This window comes from Corvus moneduloides, chromosome 4 (genome assembly GCF_009650955.1).
Source record: "Corvus moneduloides isolate bCorMon1 chromosome 4, bCorMon1.pri, whole genome shotgun sequence".
Taxonomy (NCBI): Eukaryota; Metazoa; Chordata; class Aves; order Passeriformes; family Corvidae; genus Corvus; species Corvus moneduloides.
This window is the reverse complement of record NC_045479.1, coordinates 58,134,055-58,153,485: the sequence shown is the minus strand read 5'-3', so window position 1 is coordinate 58,153,485 and position 19,431 is coordinate 58,134,055. Positions and strand designations below refer to the sequence as shown.

The window sequence follows — 19,431 nt, the reverse complement described above, 5'->3', positions numbered from 1 at the left end:
AAATTATTTCTTACTTTGCAATTCTGACAGGATTTTCAAACATATATAGATTTATCAAATACATAGCTTTGAAGGAATTTCTTTGTCTTTTATAAAAGTAGTGGTTTATAAAATTATCAGTGTTTCTAGTTTATTCTAAATGAGTACTTTTACATATGCATAACTCAGAACTCAATTTGAATATTTTAATTTATGTCTTTTAAACGTATATCTCTAGAGTCTGAATAGGATTGTAGCATTCTTCTTTCATGAGACAATTCACTGCTGGAGTTGATTGGAGGGCTTTAAGTGTAGCTCAACAGCGGCTGTGGTGGGTTGTGGTGCTGAAGGGACAGCTCATGGCAGCGCGAGGCAGCAGTGCCGCAGCGGGAGGGTAGGGCAAGGGGCATCGAAAGTATAATCATTATATTGAAATTATCAGAGAAGAGTTTTTAAAAATTCTAATAAATATTATTGATTATAAACAATTATTTGTAGTGTTCTTCTTGCTTATGGAACTCACTACATTCTCTAGGATCATGGAAATATTTAGGAGGGTTGTGATAAAGTCCTTCCTCAAAATGAATCTATTTTATTGCTTAGGAGAAAGCAAACTAAGGTACTGAGTAACGGGTTTTTAATATTTATTTCTCTTTTTTTCCCCTTTATTTTGTTAAAAAAAATTATAGCATTATGTGATACTGTCTCTCAGCTTCCCTGCAAATCTTTTTTTTTAATGTCACAGAATGTGATTTACTCTGTTATGTTACTCACTAGTGATGAAAAGTCCAAACTATTAACCTTTAATTAAACAAAATAAAATCAGCAGAATTGTAAAGATTATTTCAAAAGCAGTTAATACTTTGCTCTTATTTTCCTTAACCTCTTTACTCCTTCATTTGGAATTTATTCTCTGATAATTTGAGCAAAGTTTGAAAATCCTATTGATATTTTAATTTTTTGTATGCTGTGTGCATGTTCTACATGGGTTTTAAAATGTTCCCTTAAACTTTTTAACAATAAATATTGTAAGCTGCCTTAGTTCAGGCTTTTGTCAGTGTTTTGCAAATTTCTGTTTCTTAGACTGTCAGGTAGGTGTCATGTTTGTCCTAAGCAAATAACATAAATTCTATATAAAGTTTTGGAACAAGAAAAGATTATCTATGTAACTTATTGCCAGGACTCATGTAGAGTAAAATTTTTGTGTACATGGAAGCCCATGGAAGACATTGCTATGGTGGCCTGTAGATACATATGGTAGTTAGTGTTGCATGCTACTGCTCAGCTGAACAGCAACTGCTTCTGTCACCCTCTTCTCTTAGAGACAGTTTCCTCTAATTTCTTCCATTTTGGTTGAGTTTTGCCTAAATTATTATGATGAGACAAGAGAAAATGGACATCAATTTAAATACAATTTTTTAAAATAATTTTTTATCTGTAAGGGTGTTTGAACACTAGAAGAGGATGTTCACCAGGATTTGGTGATCTGCATCTTCCCAGAGAAACAGTTCTGAGTGACCTTTAGTGCCAGATGACTCTGCTCTGAGCAGGGGGATTTGACCAGATGACCTCCAGAAGTTCCTTCTAACTTGAACTACTCTGTGACTCTAAGGCTCTGTAAAATGAAAGGAAATTATCTGTGTTACCAAGTGAAATGAAGCTACATGAAGCAGACTCATGTTTTCATTTGAGATTCTAGGTGATAGCTAGCAGTGATTCCTCAAATTTTTCTCACTCATTGGGCCCTTGTTTTCTGTGTGAAAGTCAGAAAGGCTGTGTGCTTTCCCGCAGTCAAGCACAGTCACAAAACCAAGCAAAACCAAAAATAACAAAAATTTACCCCACAACTGGATTTCTGTCTTTTAGAATTGTCATGCTATATCAGAGATTAGTAATGCAAACAATAGAAGTATCACCTTTGACAAGAGAAAATGAATTTGCTTCACTTGCCATTCTCTAAGATTTCCCCCTATATGTTGTTGACAATCTCTTAGCTCCTGGTAAAGTTAGCACAATGCTGATCATGACCAAATGTCAAGTGAAATGTTATGGGGTTTTTTTCAGTCATCATGACTCCCTTCACTGATTGTGTTGATGGTGGTTGTCCCTTTTAAGTGAAGCCACCAATTTTAACTGATACTCACAATTCTGAGACTCCTCTCATTGATCTCATATGATCATCCTATGAGGAATGACGAATGTCATTGTCTAAACCATCAAAACTATCTGGGATTCCTACAGCTTTCCTAGCTCCATATGTTCATAATTAACAGCTTAACTTTCAGTTTCCAGTATGGGATTCCTGTGGCTTTCTTCATTAGTGTTTGGCCAGGCATTCCACAAACTTCACAGCAGAGGGCCCTTGCTAACATCTTATAAGTGGGCTCTCTGGTACCCACTGTAATTTCACTAGTCTTTCTTTCCAGATTGTCTGAAAAGCATCCTGCAGGTTCTTGAACATTCTAGGCAAAGGCTGATTTTCTCTTCAAGTAAGGACTTTGCTTCATGTGTACACTTCTGGACTAGCCAGAGGTGTGGGTTTTTAGTCAATCCTTTGTACTGTCACTTCTAAACTGCACATAAACATAGCTATTCTAATAACATCTATGTTAGTGAATATGGATTTTTTGTATAAGGGACTGTACTCCTTCTTAGTGGGAGCTATGCAGGCTGCTATTTCAAAAAACCAAAATACATTTATTGATATTGTTATGGCTTTTGTATAATTTCAGATAACTGAATAGTTTATCACAATCAGCTTTTTATATGTGGGAACAAAGTAGGGCGAAGAAAACAGTAACTTGTTCTAACCAGATAACATGGCCTGATCTCAGTATTACAAAACAGTCCCAGAGGGGATTATATCTCCAAGAGGGTGGTCCACATGTAAAGTCTTCCTTTAGTCCTTTGTTAGAAACAGTTTCTACACACCTATTTGACTGCATTTCACCTGGAACTATGAACTGTTAAATCCTATTATCCTTTCATTTGAGTGCACTTCCATTTATCTCTGCCCAATCCCTGTCTCAAAAGAAATGAAAGGAGACAAACTTGTGGTACAGGACAGTTTTTTGTCTTTCACATGACACTGGTTTTTATGAAACAGAACAATCCATGAGCAACAGTTAAATTGGAGGAAGTTTTTTGCATGTGCTAACATGAACAGGTAGCTGTGATGGTAGCGAACAGGCAAAAAAATCTTGCCGTGTACTTGGGAGACCAGAGAAAATGAAAAAGTGTTCCTGCAACTGACCTGAGCACCTAAGTACTTTAATATCAACAGTCTCTTTTTCTCTAACCTGGTAATTTTGCTAATGTACAGTCTATCTTCCTAATTTTTCTATTACTCTGGTAATAAAAATGATAATAAAAATTACCCAGAAGTACCCACTCATTGCAGTTTTCTGGTCCTGTAGTGAGAATATGAGGAGCTTAAATAATATTTTATCTAAATTTGGATCTTGAGGTAGTCTGTAGGGAACAGATATGTGATCTCTAAGAATAGGATGTTCCTTAGCATGCTAAGGTTGCTAAAGGTAGACATCTCAGGAATTTCCAGTCCAAATAGGGATGTGTGACTTTAAGTGCACACAGAAAGGACAGAGGGAGGGCTGAAAGAGAGAGAACTGATGGGTGAAAGAGGAAGAAAGAAAAGAAGGGAAAGTAATAGAGATGGGGAGAGAGGGAATAAGAGATTCTACAATAGGAGTTCTTGGACAATAATTGATCTGAATGACTGTTTGTGCAGTGATTAAATGTATGTGTTAGGCTAAAATGGATCTGAGGACACAGTCTGATCTATTCTCTTATGTGAATCAGGATTGCCCCAATGGGTATTTATTAAATTATTCTTAAACATGTGTTGAAATGTAGATTCACTATCAATAATAAACAGCTCCATTATTTAACTGTCCTGACAGATGAGCTGTTTTCAGTTAGCATCTAATGTAAATCCTCTTTCCTATACTGGTAGCCCTAATTAAAAGCAGGTCTAATTTATCTACATCTTTCTTAAAAGATGAAGCCACAAACTGAGAGAAGTGCTGTTGTTGGAACTTCAGGAGACACTACTTACATTGTCTTTTGTTTCTGCCAATGAATTCCAAGATTATGCTTCACTTTGTTACAATAATATTGTATTTTTGGATCATTATTCACTTTGTGATCCACTATACCTTCATACCTTTTTCCATTATTTAAGCAGATGTCCACAATTTTCTCTTTTTAAATTGTTTAGCACTTGAGAAAAAATGTAATGCCTGTGCTTCCCCTCTGCCAAAATAAAAGACAAATTGCTGTGTTCCTGATTTAGAAGAATCCTGCTATCATTTGATCTCTGAATTCATTAAATGACTGCAAAACTCTATCTATCTATCTATCTATCTGTCTCTCAATATAATATATTTACATGATTATAATATTAAATTATTATTATTAAATAAGTCGTATTCTCTTCCCTGATATTCAGGTGTAAATACACTTACTGCAGTTGTCCCTCAAGGTCTGACCTCATTACAGCTGGAAATACAATGTGTGTCTTTTTATTGCAGAAATAGTTTACCCAAAAGGAACTATTTGGGGAATACAGCTAGCCTTTCTTTTTCTTCTTTTTTTTCCCTTCCCTTTATTCTAAACACAAGACTTCTCTGTATAATGTATATTGTTTGAAGGAGGATATTTAGGTATCAAAGTCATGTTCTGGATATGATGCCTCCTGTTCTGAATGTGATGATCTGGGAATTCTCTTTCATTGCTCTCATATATCAGTACCAGTTATGGTCCATATAACTGTCATTGTTTGAGTAACCTGCAAATTTGTTGCTGTAATGAACCTTCCCGATAAACAAAGTTATTTTTCTTTATTAAGTCAGTGGTTGGATCTACAGCTGAACAGAAAGGCTTATTGTGTAAAGATCTGAGGTTATATGTAACATATTTTGAAATTCTGTATATGGACAGGAGAATATAGTCATGCTTACAGCAGTGGGCAGGAAATCACAGTTTTGAATCTTGGCTGTGCCACAGACTTTCTGTGTGACTTTGGACAAGCTACTCTTTGTGCATTAGCTAATAATACTATCTCTATCTCCCAGGGGTGTTGTGAGAATACATTCATTAATGTTTGTAAGGCACTTGGATGCTATAGCAATGGGGCCATATAAGCACTTAGAGAAACAATCCATTTTTGCAACAATGTGCATCTCCCTGACTAAGGGCTTTTTTGTTGGAAGTTTTTCATAGATGCTTGTTATGAATAAATCTACTTTATAATGATACAGTGAGGTTAAACTGCCTTTTGGAGTGCAGTTTCACTTTAGTATTCAGAACAGGTGTAAACAGTCATAAGTTGGAAAGCTGTTCCCAAAGAAAGAGAATACCATTTTATAGTCAGACATTTGAATAGAAAAGATACTTCTCCTGATTCATCAAGCTCAAAACATGGAGGATTATTTACATCTCTGTCTGTCTCGTAAATAGTTTATTCTATTTTAAGCACTTCTCATTACATTGTCTAAACTACCTCCTCAGGCAAGTAATTTCATTGCCTAATTGCCTTTAAAGTTAAACAGCTCAAATGTCTACTCTACTTTTTCCTTGTGGATATAGGCTGCTCTTTCAGTCTGTCCTTTCTTTCTGAAATAACCTTCACTCACATGTGTTCAATTCAGACATACCACGCAGTTACAGCAGGTTAACAAGGTATTGCTTTAGTGCTGATGGGAGGTAAATTGGTAAGCCACTATAACTTGATTTGATAATTTGCCTGGCTGAGTGCTGGTCAGTGTTAAAATCTGAATGTGAGGCTCAGGACATTAACACCAAGGAGCAGAAAAAGAGTATTCAGTATTCCCAAGGCTTTTGGAAAGGACTTGGTGAGAGATTTCCATCCTAGGATAAAAGTTGCTGCAATGACTTCATAAAAAAAAAATTGTTTTGCTATGGCTTGTTTTGTTTTTACTTGTAGGAAGTAGTAGCAGCAGACAAACTGTACAAGTAAGAGATGTGGAATAGTGTGAGCAGTCAGTAAGGACAATGAAGAGGGCTCTGTAGCTTTTGAGGCTCAGAAAACAAGATATCTGTTGTGCTTCCATGTAAAGCTTTCTAATTTAGTGATTGAGTTAAATCAAAATGCCTATGAAATCATCATTAGAAGATAGAGACCCTATAAATATCCCAATACTATGTCCTCTCCTACAGCATTAAGTGTAGGGAATTGACATGGTCTTAAAAAATATTCAGCTGTAGGAATTCAGTTAATTGCAGTTAAATACAAGATGCAAAGATACAGAAGAACAGGCCTCATTTGTGCTGGGGTTCATGAGGTTGCTTGTTTGCCATTCAAACAACTATTGTTGTTTGAATATGTACTGCATAGAATTGCTTTTAATAACATTCCCATATGAGTGACAGTATAAACGCTTCTCAAGATGAGTATTATATTATGCCATGGTTAAGCCTTTCCTCACAATGCAGGAGAAAAGAGCTTTGTAATTTTTTTTTTCTTATCTCTATGAGTATTGCGGATTGAATGGGGTTGATATCCTCTATTGTACACATACATAACATATACTCCTCTAGACACAAGGACCAAAAATGAAAGAAAGAAGTACACTATTGCAACTCTTAAGTACAAAAGGAGCCAGAAGCATCAAGTCCCAATCCTCACTTGAATTCACAACCATCAGGCTGCTCCCAGTGTCATGTATTGCCATTTTCTGGATTTAGTAAAAGACTCAGTACAACCATCTTTTCTTTCAGTTTTTCAGTAAATGCAGGACCTGATTCTTAATCAGAATTCCAGATTCTGTAATATAAGTTGGTGCAGGATTGAAGAAAAAATTATCAGTGAAGTCAAGGAGAGGAAGGTTTATTTCACAATTGTTAGTGAGACAGTATTTTGTCTCAGTTGTTGTACATCCTAACATCTTTTCAATTTTTAGTTTATACATGTCTCTGGTTATCGAGCATTATTTTAGTAAAATCCTTTGTTACCAGAAATTTCCTGTAAAAATACTTTGTCATAGTGCAGCAACACTAAAATATCTACCAAAATCTTCAGGAAAAATGTAACTCAAAGGATTATTTTTATCTTCTTAAAAAATAGGAAATATTTTATGTTTTGGTCAAATTAATCCTCTTTAAGACACAGTATAAATCACACAAAAATAATTGGGATGATAAAGATTATTGTAGTTTTAAAAAAAAAAAAAAAGGAAAAAATACCTGTTTACAAAACTCAGTTCTGATAGTCAGCCAGTTAAAAAAATAAGATCATCACAAACAGTGGAAAATTCAAATTCCTGTTAGAGAATTTCTGTCCTATGTTGTGTCTGTAAGAAAGAAGATTACACATATTTGGTAGTATACCTGGAAAAAGAAAATAAAACAGTAGCAGTTACAGTTGTATCACTTTTTTTAATGACTGATTTCTCAAGAATACTTTTCTGTATGAGGAGCAGCAGGATACATAATCTGGAAAGAGTAAGGCCTTTTTCTTATGACAAAGTAAATTGGAGCTATTTCTCACAACAGGAGGTCATTGGTCATATACTGATTCTATCCATTTTGATAGGACAACATTATTCATAAACATCTTCATGCCTATGGTATGTCCTTAGGATTGATACCAGTTGCACGTGTTTTCTGCAACAAAATAACTTCTGATTACTTGCTGATTGCCTTGCTGATCCCTCAGGTGATACTTAATATACAATTAGATGCTATCTTGCTCATACTATTTGATATTTCAGTTTACTACATAAAGTACACACCTGCTTCTTATAGCCCCCCCTTTTATTGTTCTGTAGTGATTTTGAAAAAAAAAAAATTTAAAACCTAATGGTTCCTAATAGAAGAAAATAAAAATGTGTTACATGTCATCAAAGAGAAAACAATAAAAAATATGATTATTCAAAATAAATCCAAGATATCCTTTTTACCATAACAATTATTCTACTTAATATACTGCTTTTTACTAGTCCCTCATTTCTAGAAGTAATTGTCATGTGTTGGGAATTTGATCTGTTCTGATTGTATAGAATTATGTTAGTTTTCTGTGGAAAAAAAAGGCTTTTTCTGGTACAGTTTCTTTGTAAAGTTAAAAAAATCCACAAAGCAAGCTGCATGTGGATCCAGTATTTATCCTCTATGGTTTTCTTTAAGATGGTTTTACTATGAAAGCTATGACTAGGTAGGTGCTAGGTACTATACTATAACCACTTTATAGGGAAGATAATGAATACTTAAACTCTTTCAAATAGAAAAGAAGAAAGGGTGGGAAGAGAGATTCTACCAAGTTTCAGTTGTGTCAGAGGTGACTGGATGTTTTTGGTTAACTTTATGTCTGAAGTGATGTAAAATAACTCTTCTAAAAATCAGCTAAGGTCAATTTTGTAAGTACTATTCTCAGCATCTTAAAGTAGCTGTCTCATAGAGTAGGATGACAGTAGGGGGAAACACCAAAGTCTTCAATTCTAGACCTTCAGGTGTGCACGCTGTTAGACCCACTAATGTTATAGTTTGTTCTGTGTTCGTTTCCTTTTGCATTTTCAGACATGATTTCAATTGAATCATTTATGGTTCTTCCATTCAGATTATAACAGCTATTTTGGAGCGGATAACCCTCAATGGCTGTATATGAGACATTGCCCGGGGTGCTTCCAAGATGCTTTTGAGCTGGGTAAGGAAATCGCTGAGTGTTGACACATTCTCAAAGCACTATGGCATGGATTGAGAGCGTAGTTTATAAACTGTGTTACTGATCTATTATTCTGTGCTTTACTGACAGAATAGACTATACCGGTTTCCTCTGAAATGTTAAACAAAAACTAAATAAACATTTTTTCATTAAAAAAAAGGTAAAAAGTATTTAAAAAAAATTGAATACAATATCTAATCTGTATGTTGTAATTCATGCATAAAAACTTCAATTCATCATTGCCCACTTCTGATATGTCTACTTCTCATATAGTAGCCATTCAATGTATAATATTATACTAATCTAATTTCTATTACCACTATATCAATACACTGGTGTGGTAACCCAGACTCAGATTTTTACTGTGACTTTAAGGTCAAAGCTGTTTCTGCAGGTATGGCTTAACCAATCCGCTAGTTTAAGATTTATACTCTATTCAAGATGTAATGCCTGTATCATCCTTACTATCTACATATTACCTTGCACACTCCTGTTCAGTCAGGAACAATTAGTTATCATGACTCATCTCCCCTTTCATATATGGACACAGACAACTGAAAACATAAGGGCTTGTGAACTTGCATCTGTGCAGTACATGGGCTGTGGGTGTGGGGCTTTCACTGAGTGTGCACTAAGAAATTAGAGAAGGATTTTTATCTTTTGTTTAAAGTGTGATGATGAGTATGATGATGAGTGGGACAGTCCAGCACAGGTGTGATGCTAAAACCACCCAGGACTTGGCACTCCTTCTCTATTTAAGGTTAAGCAGTGTCCAAGGGACAGTGTATATTCTGTTGTAGAGGAGGATGTTTTATTTCTTACAGTGTTTGTATAATGCTCTTTGTAATGCTTTATCCGGCTGAAATCCAGCAGAATCAGCTACAGTATCTCCAGGATTTTTACAGAGTTAGTTCAAGCTGTGCGCTGTCACTCTTCCATGTACCAGGGGTCATATTTTAATACTGGCTTTTTTGTTAAATGCCAAGTATCTCAGATGCTCCATTTCACCTTGTAATTAAAGCTTTCTACTTCAAAACAATGTAAGCATGCAGAAAAATGGTTCCTATTAGCACATCATAATTTAAAACAAAACCAAAGAGGTTGTTTGCCTCTTAAAATATGTTTTCCACAAAAAGTTTTGTGAAAAGGTTCTATGGAGTGGCTACTTCATTAACTATAGTAAGTTATAGGCCTCCTGATGTATCTGGTAAATAGAAGAAATAAACTTCCTACAAAAACAAACAGACAAGCAAATAATGAATAGGTTGTGCATGCAAGAGAAGGTTATATTAATCTGCAGTTCCTGCCATTATCTCAGCCAGGTGTAAATAGATAGGCCTCCAGTGTATTAATTCCACAGAGTCCAGTCATAAACCTCAGATTAGCTTTCAATAATCCATTTTCTTCCAACTGAAAAAAAAAAAAGTCTTATACCATTTAGTATTAACTGGCCATATTTAATAATAGCTAGAGATTAATTAATACTTTTTCTTTACTGTCAAGAACTAGTGGATTATATTATACATGAATGGCTTGTAAAATGATTATTTTATACTTCAGAATGACAAAGAAGTCTCTGTATTCAGATAAAATATTTAAATTTAACAACCATTTCACCTTTACTTATTCCTGAAAACAGGCCCAGCAGAAACTTAATAAATAAAATTCTGGGTCTCTTTTAATGTCATAGTCTTATAATCTCTTGAAAACATGAGAAATTTTAGGTTAAAGAAAAGAGTGCCATAGTGGTAAATCCATTTTAATTTATATGTAAAATGTAATAATTGTTAATTTTGTGCATGTAAAAATTTTAAATGTTTATTTGAGGTTTTGAGTAATTTTTAAACCATGTGCACTTAACATTTGTCTGAAAAATTTGTTTCCCTTTCACTAGCTTAGTAGCAACCAAAGATTACTTCTCTCAGTAGTACCACTCAATGTGCTCAAACATGAGGTGCAGTTGTTGTCTCTTCCCCGTATGTTCAGAACCTGTTCTAATTTATTGTGGAGGTGCCTGGTTTGTTCTGGATATGCATCCCTTTTGCTGCAGCTCACTTTTATACATACTAGAATAAGAATTGCTACTGGCAAGAATTCCAAATGGCCGTTGACGTCTAAATTAATTTCCTGATCGATTTTTTAACACCCAGGTTTTGATGTGGAAAGTCAAAATCTAAGGAAATGTAAAGGAGGTTCTCTGGTTAAAGTTAAAACTACAGGTCAAAGAGGTCATTGGTTAAATTGCCAATGAGTATGAGTTTTTATGGCAGAATTCATTTTTGTAGAATTGGTTTTTTGGGATTTTTTAATTTTCCCCCTCCACTAAGATGGGAGAAAGAAACAAACATTGCAAATCCAATAGCTTATTCACTTTTCCATACAACACTGCTATTGGCTATTATATAAAGGTTTGCTGTGACATGGCTCATAGAGTTTGTGTGTATTCAGCATGGCTTTCTCTATGGGTCTTATTCTCAATAAAGAACTTACTCCCTGAATGTTGCAACATTTTAGCTGCATATTTTTTAAGATCCTAAGAATTGATGCTGGAAACCTGGATCATAACTACATTCCCTTAATTTTATGTGTTTAATCATCCTGGTTATAAAACAAATCATTTTTCTGAAAAAAAAAAAAAAAAAAAAGAGTAAACAATTATATTTTGAGAAGTATTTAAAAGTCTGGATGATCTTAAAATACATTAAAAAAATAAATGAGACTAGGCCCCTTCAATTTCATTGTGATTTTTGTGAATAGCCCTACAGTCACTGGAATGTTTGAGCCTATGCCTTGCACACTAATCTTAACTGTGAGTTTCAATAGTTGTATGCTCTCTCTGAATTATCATAGAATCACCGAATAGTTTGTGTTGGAAGGGACTTCAAAAGATCATCTAGTCCAAGCTCTCTGCCATGGGTAGGGATGTCTTTCACTAGATCAGGTTGTTCAAAGCCCACCCAACCTCATTTGAACACTTCATTTCAAGACAAAAATCTTACAACTGAAGGCAGGTAGAAAGGCCTTTAAGGCATTGTACAATCTCTCTTTGAGATTAGTAGTTCTCTTTGTTGCTGTAATTTGCTAACTATTCAGGTCTTTTTAGGTGAACAAAAGCATATTTTGAAGACAAGAATGGATGAAAGCCATAGATAAACCAGAAAAAATGGGTAGTAGAAAAAGGATGGGCAGATGGACACTGCAGTAATACAAGTTCTCTCTTAAGACACATGGGGTTCTTTCCATTAAATTCCAAGTTTCTTCTTCTGCTCAAATATAAAACTAGCCACAGGCAGTCATAGCATATGTAATCATGTATCACAGAAATTAAATCACATCATTTAGATGTCTCTTTCTTCAGACATCAGAATATTTCTTCCTGAATGGGTTGTGTGAAAACTTGGTACATCTTGAATTTAAAAAAAATCTATGCTTTGGAAGGCAAGAATGAGTTTCAGCACTGCAGATTCTTCACAGAGGATATGCTGCCTGTCTCCCTCCTCATTGGTAGCTCATTCATTGCAACTCATGTATTTTCTCATATGCATACTGGCATTATAGTTCCTTGGGATCTGTAATGGTTGCAAATACCAAAAGTGTAGGAGCTGGATTTTTTAAGGCTCTAAATTTTTCAAACCCAGATGCAAGGAGGTTTTTATATGTAGAAAATTCCCCAGGTCATAATGCTGTCATTGTTCTCAGTAGGAAACCTTAATTGCAGAGCTAGTTGGATAGGAGTTGGATTAGCTGGCAGAGTGTTGTCTGGAAAATCTTTCAGCTGTGCAATGTTATCACTTCCCCTACGTCCCTCCGCCCCCACCCCTGAGGATTCCTAGCCTACTGCATTTGGTGAGATACATATGTTTTCCCCAGCTACAGGAACTGTGAAGGGTTCCTCTGGGATATCTAAGTATAAATACCCAAGTGTGTCTTCAGTTGCTAGGTTATTTTTAGTCAATGGGTGGTTACCAAGTCATCTATAATTGTGCTGTTAAATGTGTCAGAGCAGCTACTGCAAAATGAGGTGCTCCCTGTAACAGGTGGAGCATATAAAGTAAAATGAGAGAGGACAAAACAACATTTCAGAACTGAACTGCTTGAAGATTTGAATTATATAATGGGAGATTTACTGGTAGGCAGATGTGAGGAGGATGATCCATGAATACAACATGGATGAAGGAACATAGTAGCATTGTTTGACTATATGTGGTGGTTTAACACCTGCTAGTAATTAAACACCAAATAGGCCACTCCCCTTTCTCCCACCCCTCTCTGGTGAGAGAGGGCCAAAGGCAGAGACTGTGGGTTGAGACAAAAATTGACTGAAAGCAAACAGCGATGGAATAGGAAATGCACAGTAGCAACAGCCATATTAGTAACAAAAGTATACCAAAGAGAAGGCCCTTTACACACAAAAGGTGTTCACCATCTCAGTTTAGTGCCATGTGGCTGCCGAGACAAAGACAAGATGGGAGACCTTCCTGCAGCTTGGCCGCAGCTCACGGTTATTCTTGAGACGGAGACAAGGTGGCAGATGCTCCACAGCCAGCATTCCCCATCCCTGAGACTGAGACAATGAAAAACAATGATGGACAAACCCCCAAAATTGTCTGTGTGGTGCTGCCTGCTTTCTGCACTGCTGGGCTTGACTGTGGCCAACAATGCTTGGCTCAGGACCTCTACTTCTTAGGCAGGTCCTTCTTTGGTAGTGGCCAAAAGCTGTTACCAAATGGTGACTGCTGTGTGGGAGAATGTTCAGTGAGTTCCCAGTGAACAACTGTCAACATGGCATGAACTGCTGGCACAGTTCTTTATAAATAGAAAAAAGGAAGAAAATCATACCTGAATAAAAAGTCAGTAAGACGGTAGGAAGAAGACGTGAACAGCAAAATAATTCAACTGAAAAGAAAAATGAAACAAAATTACTTAAAAAAACCCCTCCCTTAAACCATCAAAAGTTCTAAGTAAACATGCACTGTTAGCAAGGAGATTGCACATTGGTAATTCTAAATTATCTAGGATGTGCTATCCCTTTTATGAATCTGCCACTAGGAGACCGGACAGGAAGCAGCATATAGTCCATCAAAAATATTAAAGATATATTAATATATCACCTAATTTGGTAAGTCATGGGAAAAAAATGAAAATTGTAGGTGTTCATGGAAGGAGATGGTCAAATGAATCTGTATTTGTGGTACGTATGGTAGCTGCATCATGTCACAAAACAGAGATCAATAGCATCTCTTTAGATGATAATTTCTACTCCAGTGGCAGTTGCCCAGCATCAGCTGAAGATCAGGAATAAAATCTTGAGGACTGCTGTAGTTGTGCCTAGCTCAAAAGCAAAGAAATGCAAAGCAGCCATTGGTATGCAGAGAGAAGAGCGGGGAAAAACCACTTAAACTCTGCAAAAACTAATTGGTGGAAATATATTTATCTGTGCTTATTCCTATATATTCAATATATATTCTATTTTGGTTAGTTTCAAAATGGAAAAGGTTTTATAATGCTACTTCAGGCATCTGTGAAAGGTGAAAGATGAACTGTGTGAATTTCAACAAAATAAAATGTTAAACTTAGCATCAGGAGAAACATTCCAGCTGAGAGAACCACTGGGCTGGAATAATCACCTCAAGTGACTGGTGACAGACTATTGACTGAGTAACTCAAAAGTAACAGAAATGAAATCCAGTGGGCATTGGCAAAGGTTTGGTCTAGATAACCTAATAATAGCTATTGTCTGCTCTATTTTTTTTTCAAAGCCAGAAGTAGCTTCCAAATTCATTAGTGAAGATGGACTAATGTCATATTTTGTGCTCCTGCATTTAGGTCTGCATTGGCTGTGCATAATTTGGGGGTTTATTGCATGAACAGGAATAAAATAGTTATGCAAAAGGCATTTAGCACAGCTGAAAATAGTAGGACTTTATTTCTAGGTATGTGGAATACAATCTGAACATGATTGTTTTCCAGGAATTTTAGCACATCTTTATTTATAAAATATCTCAGTAGTGAAGAATAAATCTCACAGAGTCTGGTAGAATCTTTTCACAAAATTAAATGCAGAGTATAGATGATTTTTTCAACTCTCTATACTTGAGCAAAGGCTGCTGTCTTTGCTACAGAGTTTCACTTTTAGTAATTCTGTAGAATTCCTTTGAATTTTTGGTAAAAAGAACAAATGAGCTGTATTTCCAAGAGAGAACACACATTTCAAAATTATGCACTTCATTTTCCTGCTGCTTTCTTGTAAGATCTCAGAAGATCTTCTATCTCACACATTTGCTCTTGCTCCCTGATCATCAGGAAAATGCATTCCTCACTTCTCTTCCCAGCTGCAAATGTCTTCTATATTGGAAATATCTTCCAGCACCATCACTACCCTTTACCAGCTTTTAGGTGCTGAGCATTGCTCCTTCAGCTTTAAAACACAATGGGGAAAACTCCAGTGGAGTGGTTCCCTGGCAGGAGCTACTGCTAGGATCATGGCTTTTTGCCTCTGTATTGTATCTGGAGATGAATGGGGTCAGAGCTCTGGACAAAACCTGGAAATGCAGAGTGAGATAGGTCTGCAAATCTGTTACGGCCTAAGCAGCTTAGAAGTTGTTTGACAGGTGTTATTGCATTAGTTGGGGATGAAAATCTTACTTGGCTGAAAGATAAGGGGGAATTTTTATCAGTGGAATTTATTCAAAAAAGTCTTCCAGAAAAGTCCACACTGGTAACTTGAATTATCTTTAATATTTTATAAATCTTTATGCAGTTGACAAGTAAAGAAATTGAGGATGGATATTTCTGAATAGGGCTCATCCTATTTGGAAAGTCCAAAGCTATTTAGATAACACAAAAGTGAGAGTGAACCGTATGTAGTACAGCAAGTGGCGTTGCCAGGTACCACTGTCCTCTCAAATGGGAAGTCTTCTGGAATTCCTTGTTGCTATGAGACTAAATATGTCTGTACGGTGTGAGCACTGAACCAGATTTTGCTCCCACTTCCACTAGTGTGCAAGTAGAGTGACTCCCCTGCAGCCAGGGAGCACAATGCCACGTTCTGGTGTTTTGTTTGTGAAGGGTCTAATCCAAAGGCCAGAAAAATCCAGGAATATTTGTCTAATTCAGAAGGTCAGAGAAGTAAGACTTGTTTAAAATGGGAGAAGGTACCATCTTGCACCTCGAAAGGAGCAAGGAACAAGCAGTTGGGTCTTCTGACCCATTGACAGTGGGTCTTCATGTGCTTTTAGTCAAAAAGGAAAGCAATGAGTAAAATTTTTCAGAGGATTTCTCTCTAAATGTGTTCAAACTAAAAGATACATACTGCTTATCCTGGACTGTGTAAACTCTAAAGTTTGACACTTTTAAAATCCAGTTACCTGTGGATTTTAAAGCTGCAATGTCGGTGGGAGGGCAGGGGGGAGAGAGATGTGTTTGCTTAAGTATAAAATGTGTGAATTTTCTTTAGCTACTTGACACTTTTTTCTTTCACCCAGAAGACAAATAAACAAACAAAACCCAACTTGAACTGCGCCCAAGCATGGCAAATTTCTCACCAAAATGTACATTTCAGAATGAAGAATTTACAGTGGAATTTCTCTAGTGTAGCTATGACATTGCTTTAACATTGCATTGCTGTAATCTTCAAATATAGTAAATGCAATACATGGGTTTATAGGGATTTGTGTGAAGTTTAAAATTCAGAAGATGGTTGTTTTTAATGTTTCTCTGTGCTATCTGTGAAAAAAGAAAAGGCACAGGAATGAATTTAACACACATCATAAACAGCATGGGAGATGTTTGCGCAATAAAAATACAGATCTTTTATTAATCTGTCATTTCAAGCATCCACAGACCCTTTCCCGGTTTCTTAAAATTAAGAACATATTTAAATATGAAATATTACAAGAAACCACCCCAATCCACATCATAAATGCAGACGTAACCAAGGTGCTAGGAAAACAAAGCTCTCAGCGTGCAAGTATTCCCGTACTTGGTTTAAATCTCCAAAACTATGGATGTCTATCCCGGAGAAACCGGGGTAGCTCACTGGCCGTCGGTGCGTTACCATCGTCGTCAGTGTTGTGCAGTGAACCTACAGCCAGCCCGAGCAGCACCGCAACTTCCAGCGTTCCGCGGAGCTGCGCGGCGGAAGGCCCCTCCGCTGTACCGGGCCGGGCCGCGCAGCACCGTCCGCCCCGCCGAGGCCGCTGGGCGCTCTGGCCGCCAGCCCTCTGCCCGCAGCCTCCGCGGAGCTGCGAGCCGCACCTGCCCCTGTCCGCACCCGCGCTGCTGTAGTCCTCTCCCCGCATTTCGCGCCCGCCGCTCGCACCTCGCCGACACCCGCTCCACGCTCCGCCCCGCGGGCCAGCGCCGGCCGCGCTGCGGGACACGCAGGCGCCGCGGAGGTTGCGCGGTGCAGCGGCGGCGTTTGAACACGAGAGGCGCGGAGCTGCGCCGCCTGCGCGGGCAGAGGGCACCGGGAGGGAGCCCGGCTCGGGCAGCCCCCGCTGTGCGCCCGGCAGCACTTCGGTGTGCGGCTGTGAACCCTGCCCTGCCCCGAACCGCCGAGCCGCCGCCGCCCGCCTGTGCGCACGGAGATCGGTGCCCTGACCGGGCAGCCCCGGCCGTCGGGGCGGCCCCCGGGTGCGGAGCGCCACCACGCGTCTGCCCCTGGCCGGGGCCACACCACGTCCCGCAACGGCGGGGCCGAGCACGCAGCCCCCGCGGAGCGGCTCCGCATCGCATCGCAGCACCGCCCCGGCCTTCCCGCCCCCCGGCCCGGCTGCTCTACGGCAGCCGGTGGCCGCGGCAGGGTCCTTCCCCTGGAGTGGGAGGGCGGCAGCAAAATCACAGCCTTGGTGTTTCGTTTTTTTTCGTGGTTTTTTTTTTTTATTATTTTTTTGTGGGCTGGTTTGGTTTGTTGTTTTTTTTTTTTTTTTTCCCCCTCCCTGATTTATTACATTCTTTCATTTGCGCTCCTGTTTTCCGCGGGGATTGCTGCAGCGGAGGCATCAACCTGTAGACTGAGAGAGCCCGCCGTAGCCCGGCGCGGCTGCTCGGAGGGCGCGTTGCGGTGGCACCGCCGGGGCGCGGCCCCGGGACAGGGTCGACCCCGCGGGCGGACGGCGGACGAGGGAGCGGGGCCGGCCACGGCGCCTGGGGAAATTCCTGGGGCCGGGCGACGAGGAGCCCCGGCGGCGGAGGTGCAAGCCCAAAGGGAGACCAGCGATCTGTGCAAGAGCCCCGGGGACGGCGGGATGAACTGACTTCCCTCCCGCCCCACCGCATCCGCACTGGAGAGCATCTCCGAGCTGGGGGAGGAGGAAGGGGGTGCAACAAATTGCCGCCAGCCGGGAGAAGTTGCAGTAAAGAGAGATCCCTCCCTCCCTCCCGCTCCCTCCCCTCCCCGCTCGCTCTCTCCTCCCCGAGCCGTGGCAGCGAGCAGCGGAGCAGCGGCCCGACGAGCGAGCGGCACCCGCAGCCCGGCGATGCTGCAGCGGCTCCCGCGGAGCCTCGGCGGGGAGGGCCCGGCCCCTGCGCGCCCCGCGCCGGCCGGCGGCGGCGCGCCCTGAGCGGCGGCGGCGGCCCCGCGCCCCCGCGGCTCAGCGGGCGCTGTTGCGCAACACTGCCCGGCACTGCCGGCTCCCTGCCCCCGCCGCCGGCTCGGCGCGGCTCGGCGCGGCTCCCGCGGAGACGGAGCGCTGATTCATGGGGCCCCGCGCCGGCTGCCTCGGCGAGGAGAGCGCGGCGCTGCCGCTGCCCCCGCGTGGGGTGTGAAGCCCCGGCCCCTCCTCCGCAGCCCCGGGCTCGCCCGCCCTGCTCGGGAGTGTGGTCCCTGCCGGGAGCCGCCGCGCCTGGCGCACAGAGGGAAGCGTTGATGCATCGCTGTGGAAATTCATTGTGTGACTTTCTGGGTATTTACTGAGTTTCAGACCGAGATGCAGCTCTTGAAAGCTTTATGGGCACTAGCAGGAGCAGCGATCTGCTGTTTTCTTATATTTGTCATCCACTCACAGTTTCTTAAAGAAGGTAATTGTATGTGCATGTCTACATATCCTGTTCTTTAATACTAAGATCTTTACGAGGTGCCTTAATTATTTTTACTGTTTCCAGTATGTTCTATTTACAGCAGTGCTTCCACGCTATTTTTCCTTTCCGTTAAAGCCTTCTCAGTTTTGTTGCTTTAGATAATAGGTAGGCTTAGACTTACATCTTTGGTAAATGTATATATTATATATATATAAATATATATATATATGAAATCTGTATGATGTTTATATTCGATGTTTTAGCTGACATTTCATTTCTTTATGGGGCATGTATAGTGTATAGAAAATATTTGTTGCTATCAGATGACCACAAAACAGTAGTCATCATGGGAATATTAATAAACCAAAAAAAACCCTTAACAAGTAAACGTCTTATTTTTATACCAAATCAATAGGCATCCTTTTCCTCTTCCTTATTCAGTACATTTTCAATAGATGGCACTAAAGTTCTATGGAAAGGGCAGGGCAGAGCAAATCCTGGGCATTCAGCATCTTCCTTCTCCTCATTGCCCCGAAACGGGAAAAGGCCTTTGCGTGTCTTCAAGGATCCTGTTTTTTCCACCTTGTGGTCAGAAAATTGTGATTACAATTTACAGGAGAAAATAATTTGGATTGTGGGACAGGCTTTCCTCTTTTCTTTTTTTTTTTTTTTTTTTTATTTTTTTTTTTACTACTTGAATTGGGTGGAAAAAATATGTTTGATTAAATGAGTAG

At 39.5% G+C, this 19,431-nt stretch overlaps 1 protein-coding gene across 11 annotated transcripts in view; it reads left to right on the top strand.

Annotated features, from left to right (window-relative positions):
- The window catches only part of TAFA5 (TAFA chemokine like family member 5), a 524,263-nt gene that overhangs the window by 95,659 nt on the left and 409,173 nt on the right, over positions 1-19,431 (top strand). For 8 of the 11 annotated variants that reach the window (XR_004239671.1, XR_004239670.1, XR_004239672.1 and 5 more), the window contains exon 2: positions 8,573-8,659. The exons of 2 other annotated variants lie outside the window; for them this stretch is intronic. Coding sequence is in view for 6 of the 9 variants with exons in the window: in XM_032106457.1 (XP_031962348.1) it covers positions 8,573-8,659 (87 nt within the window). In the remaining 3 variants the exon portion in view is untranslated. Of the gene's footprint in view, positions 1-8,572; positions 8,660-18,301; positions 18,698-19,431 lie in introns of those variants that run through there. One more of the 11 variants, XM_032106461.1, reaches the window with a different exon arrangement.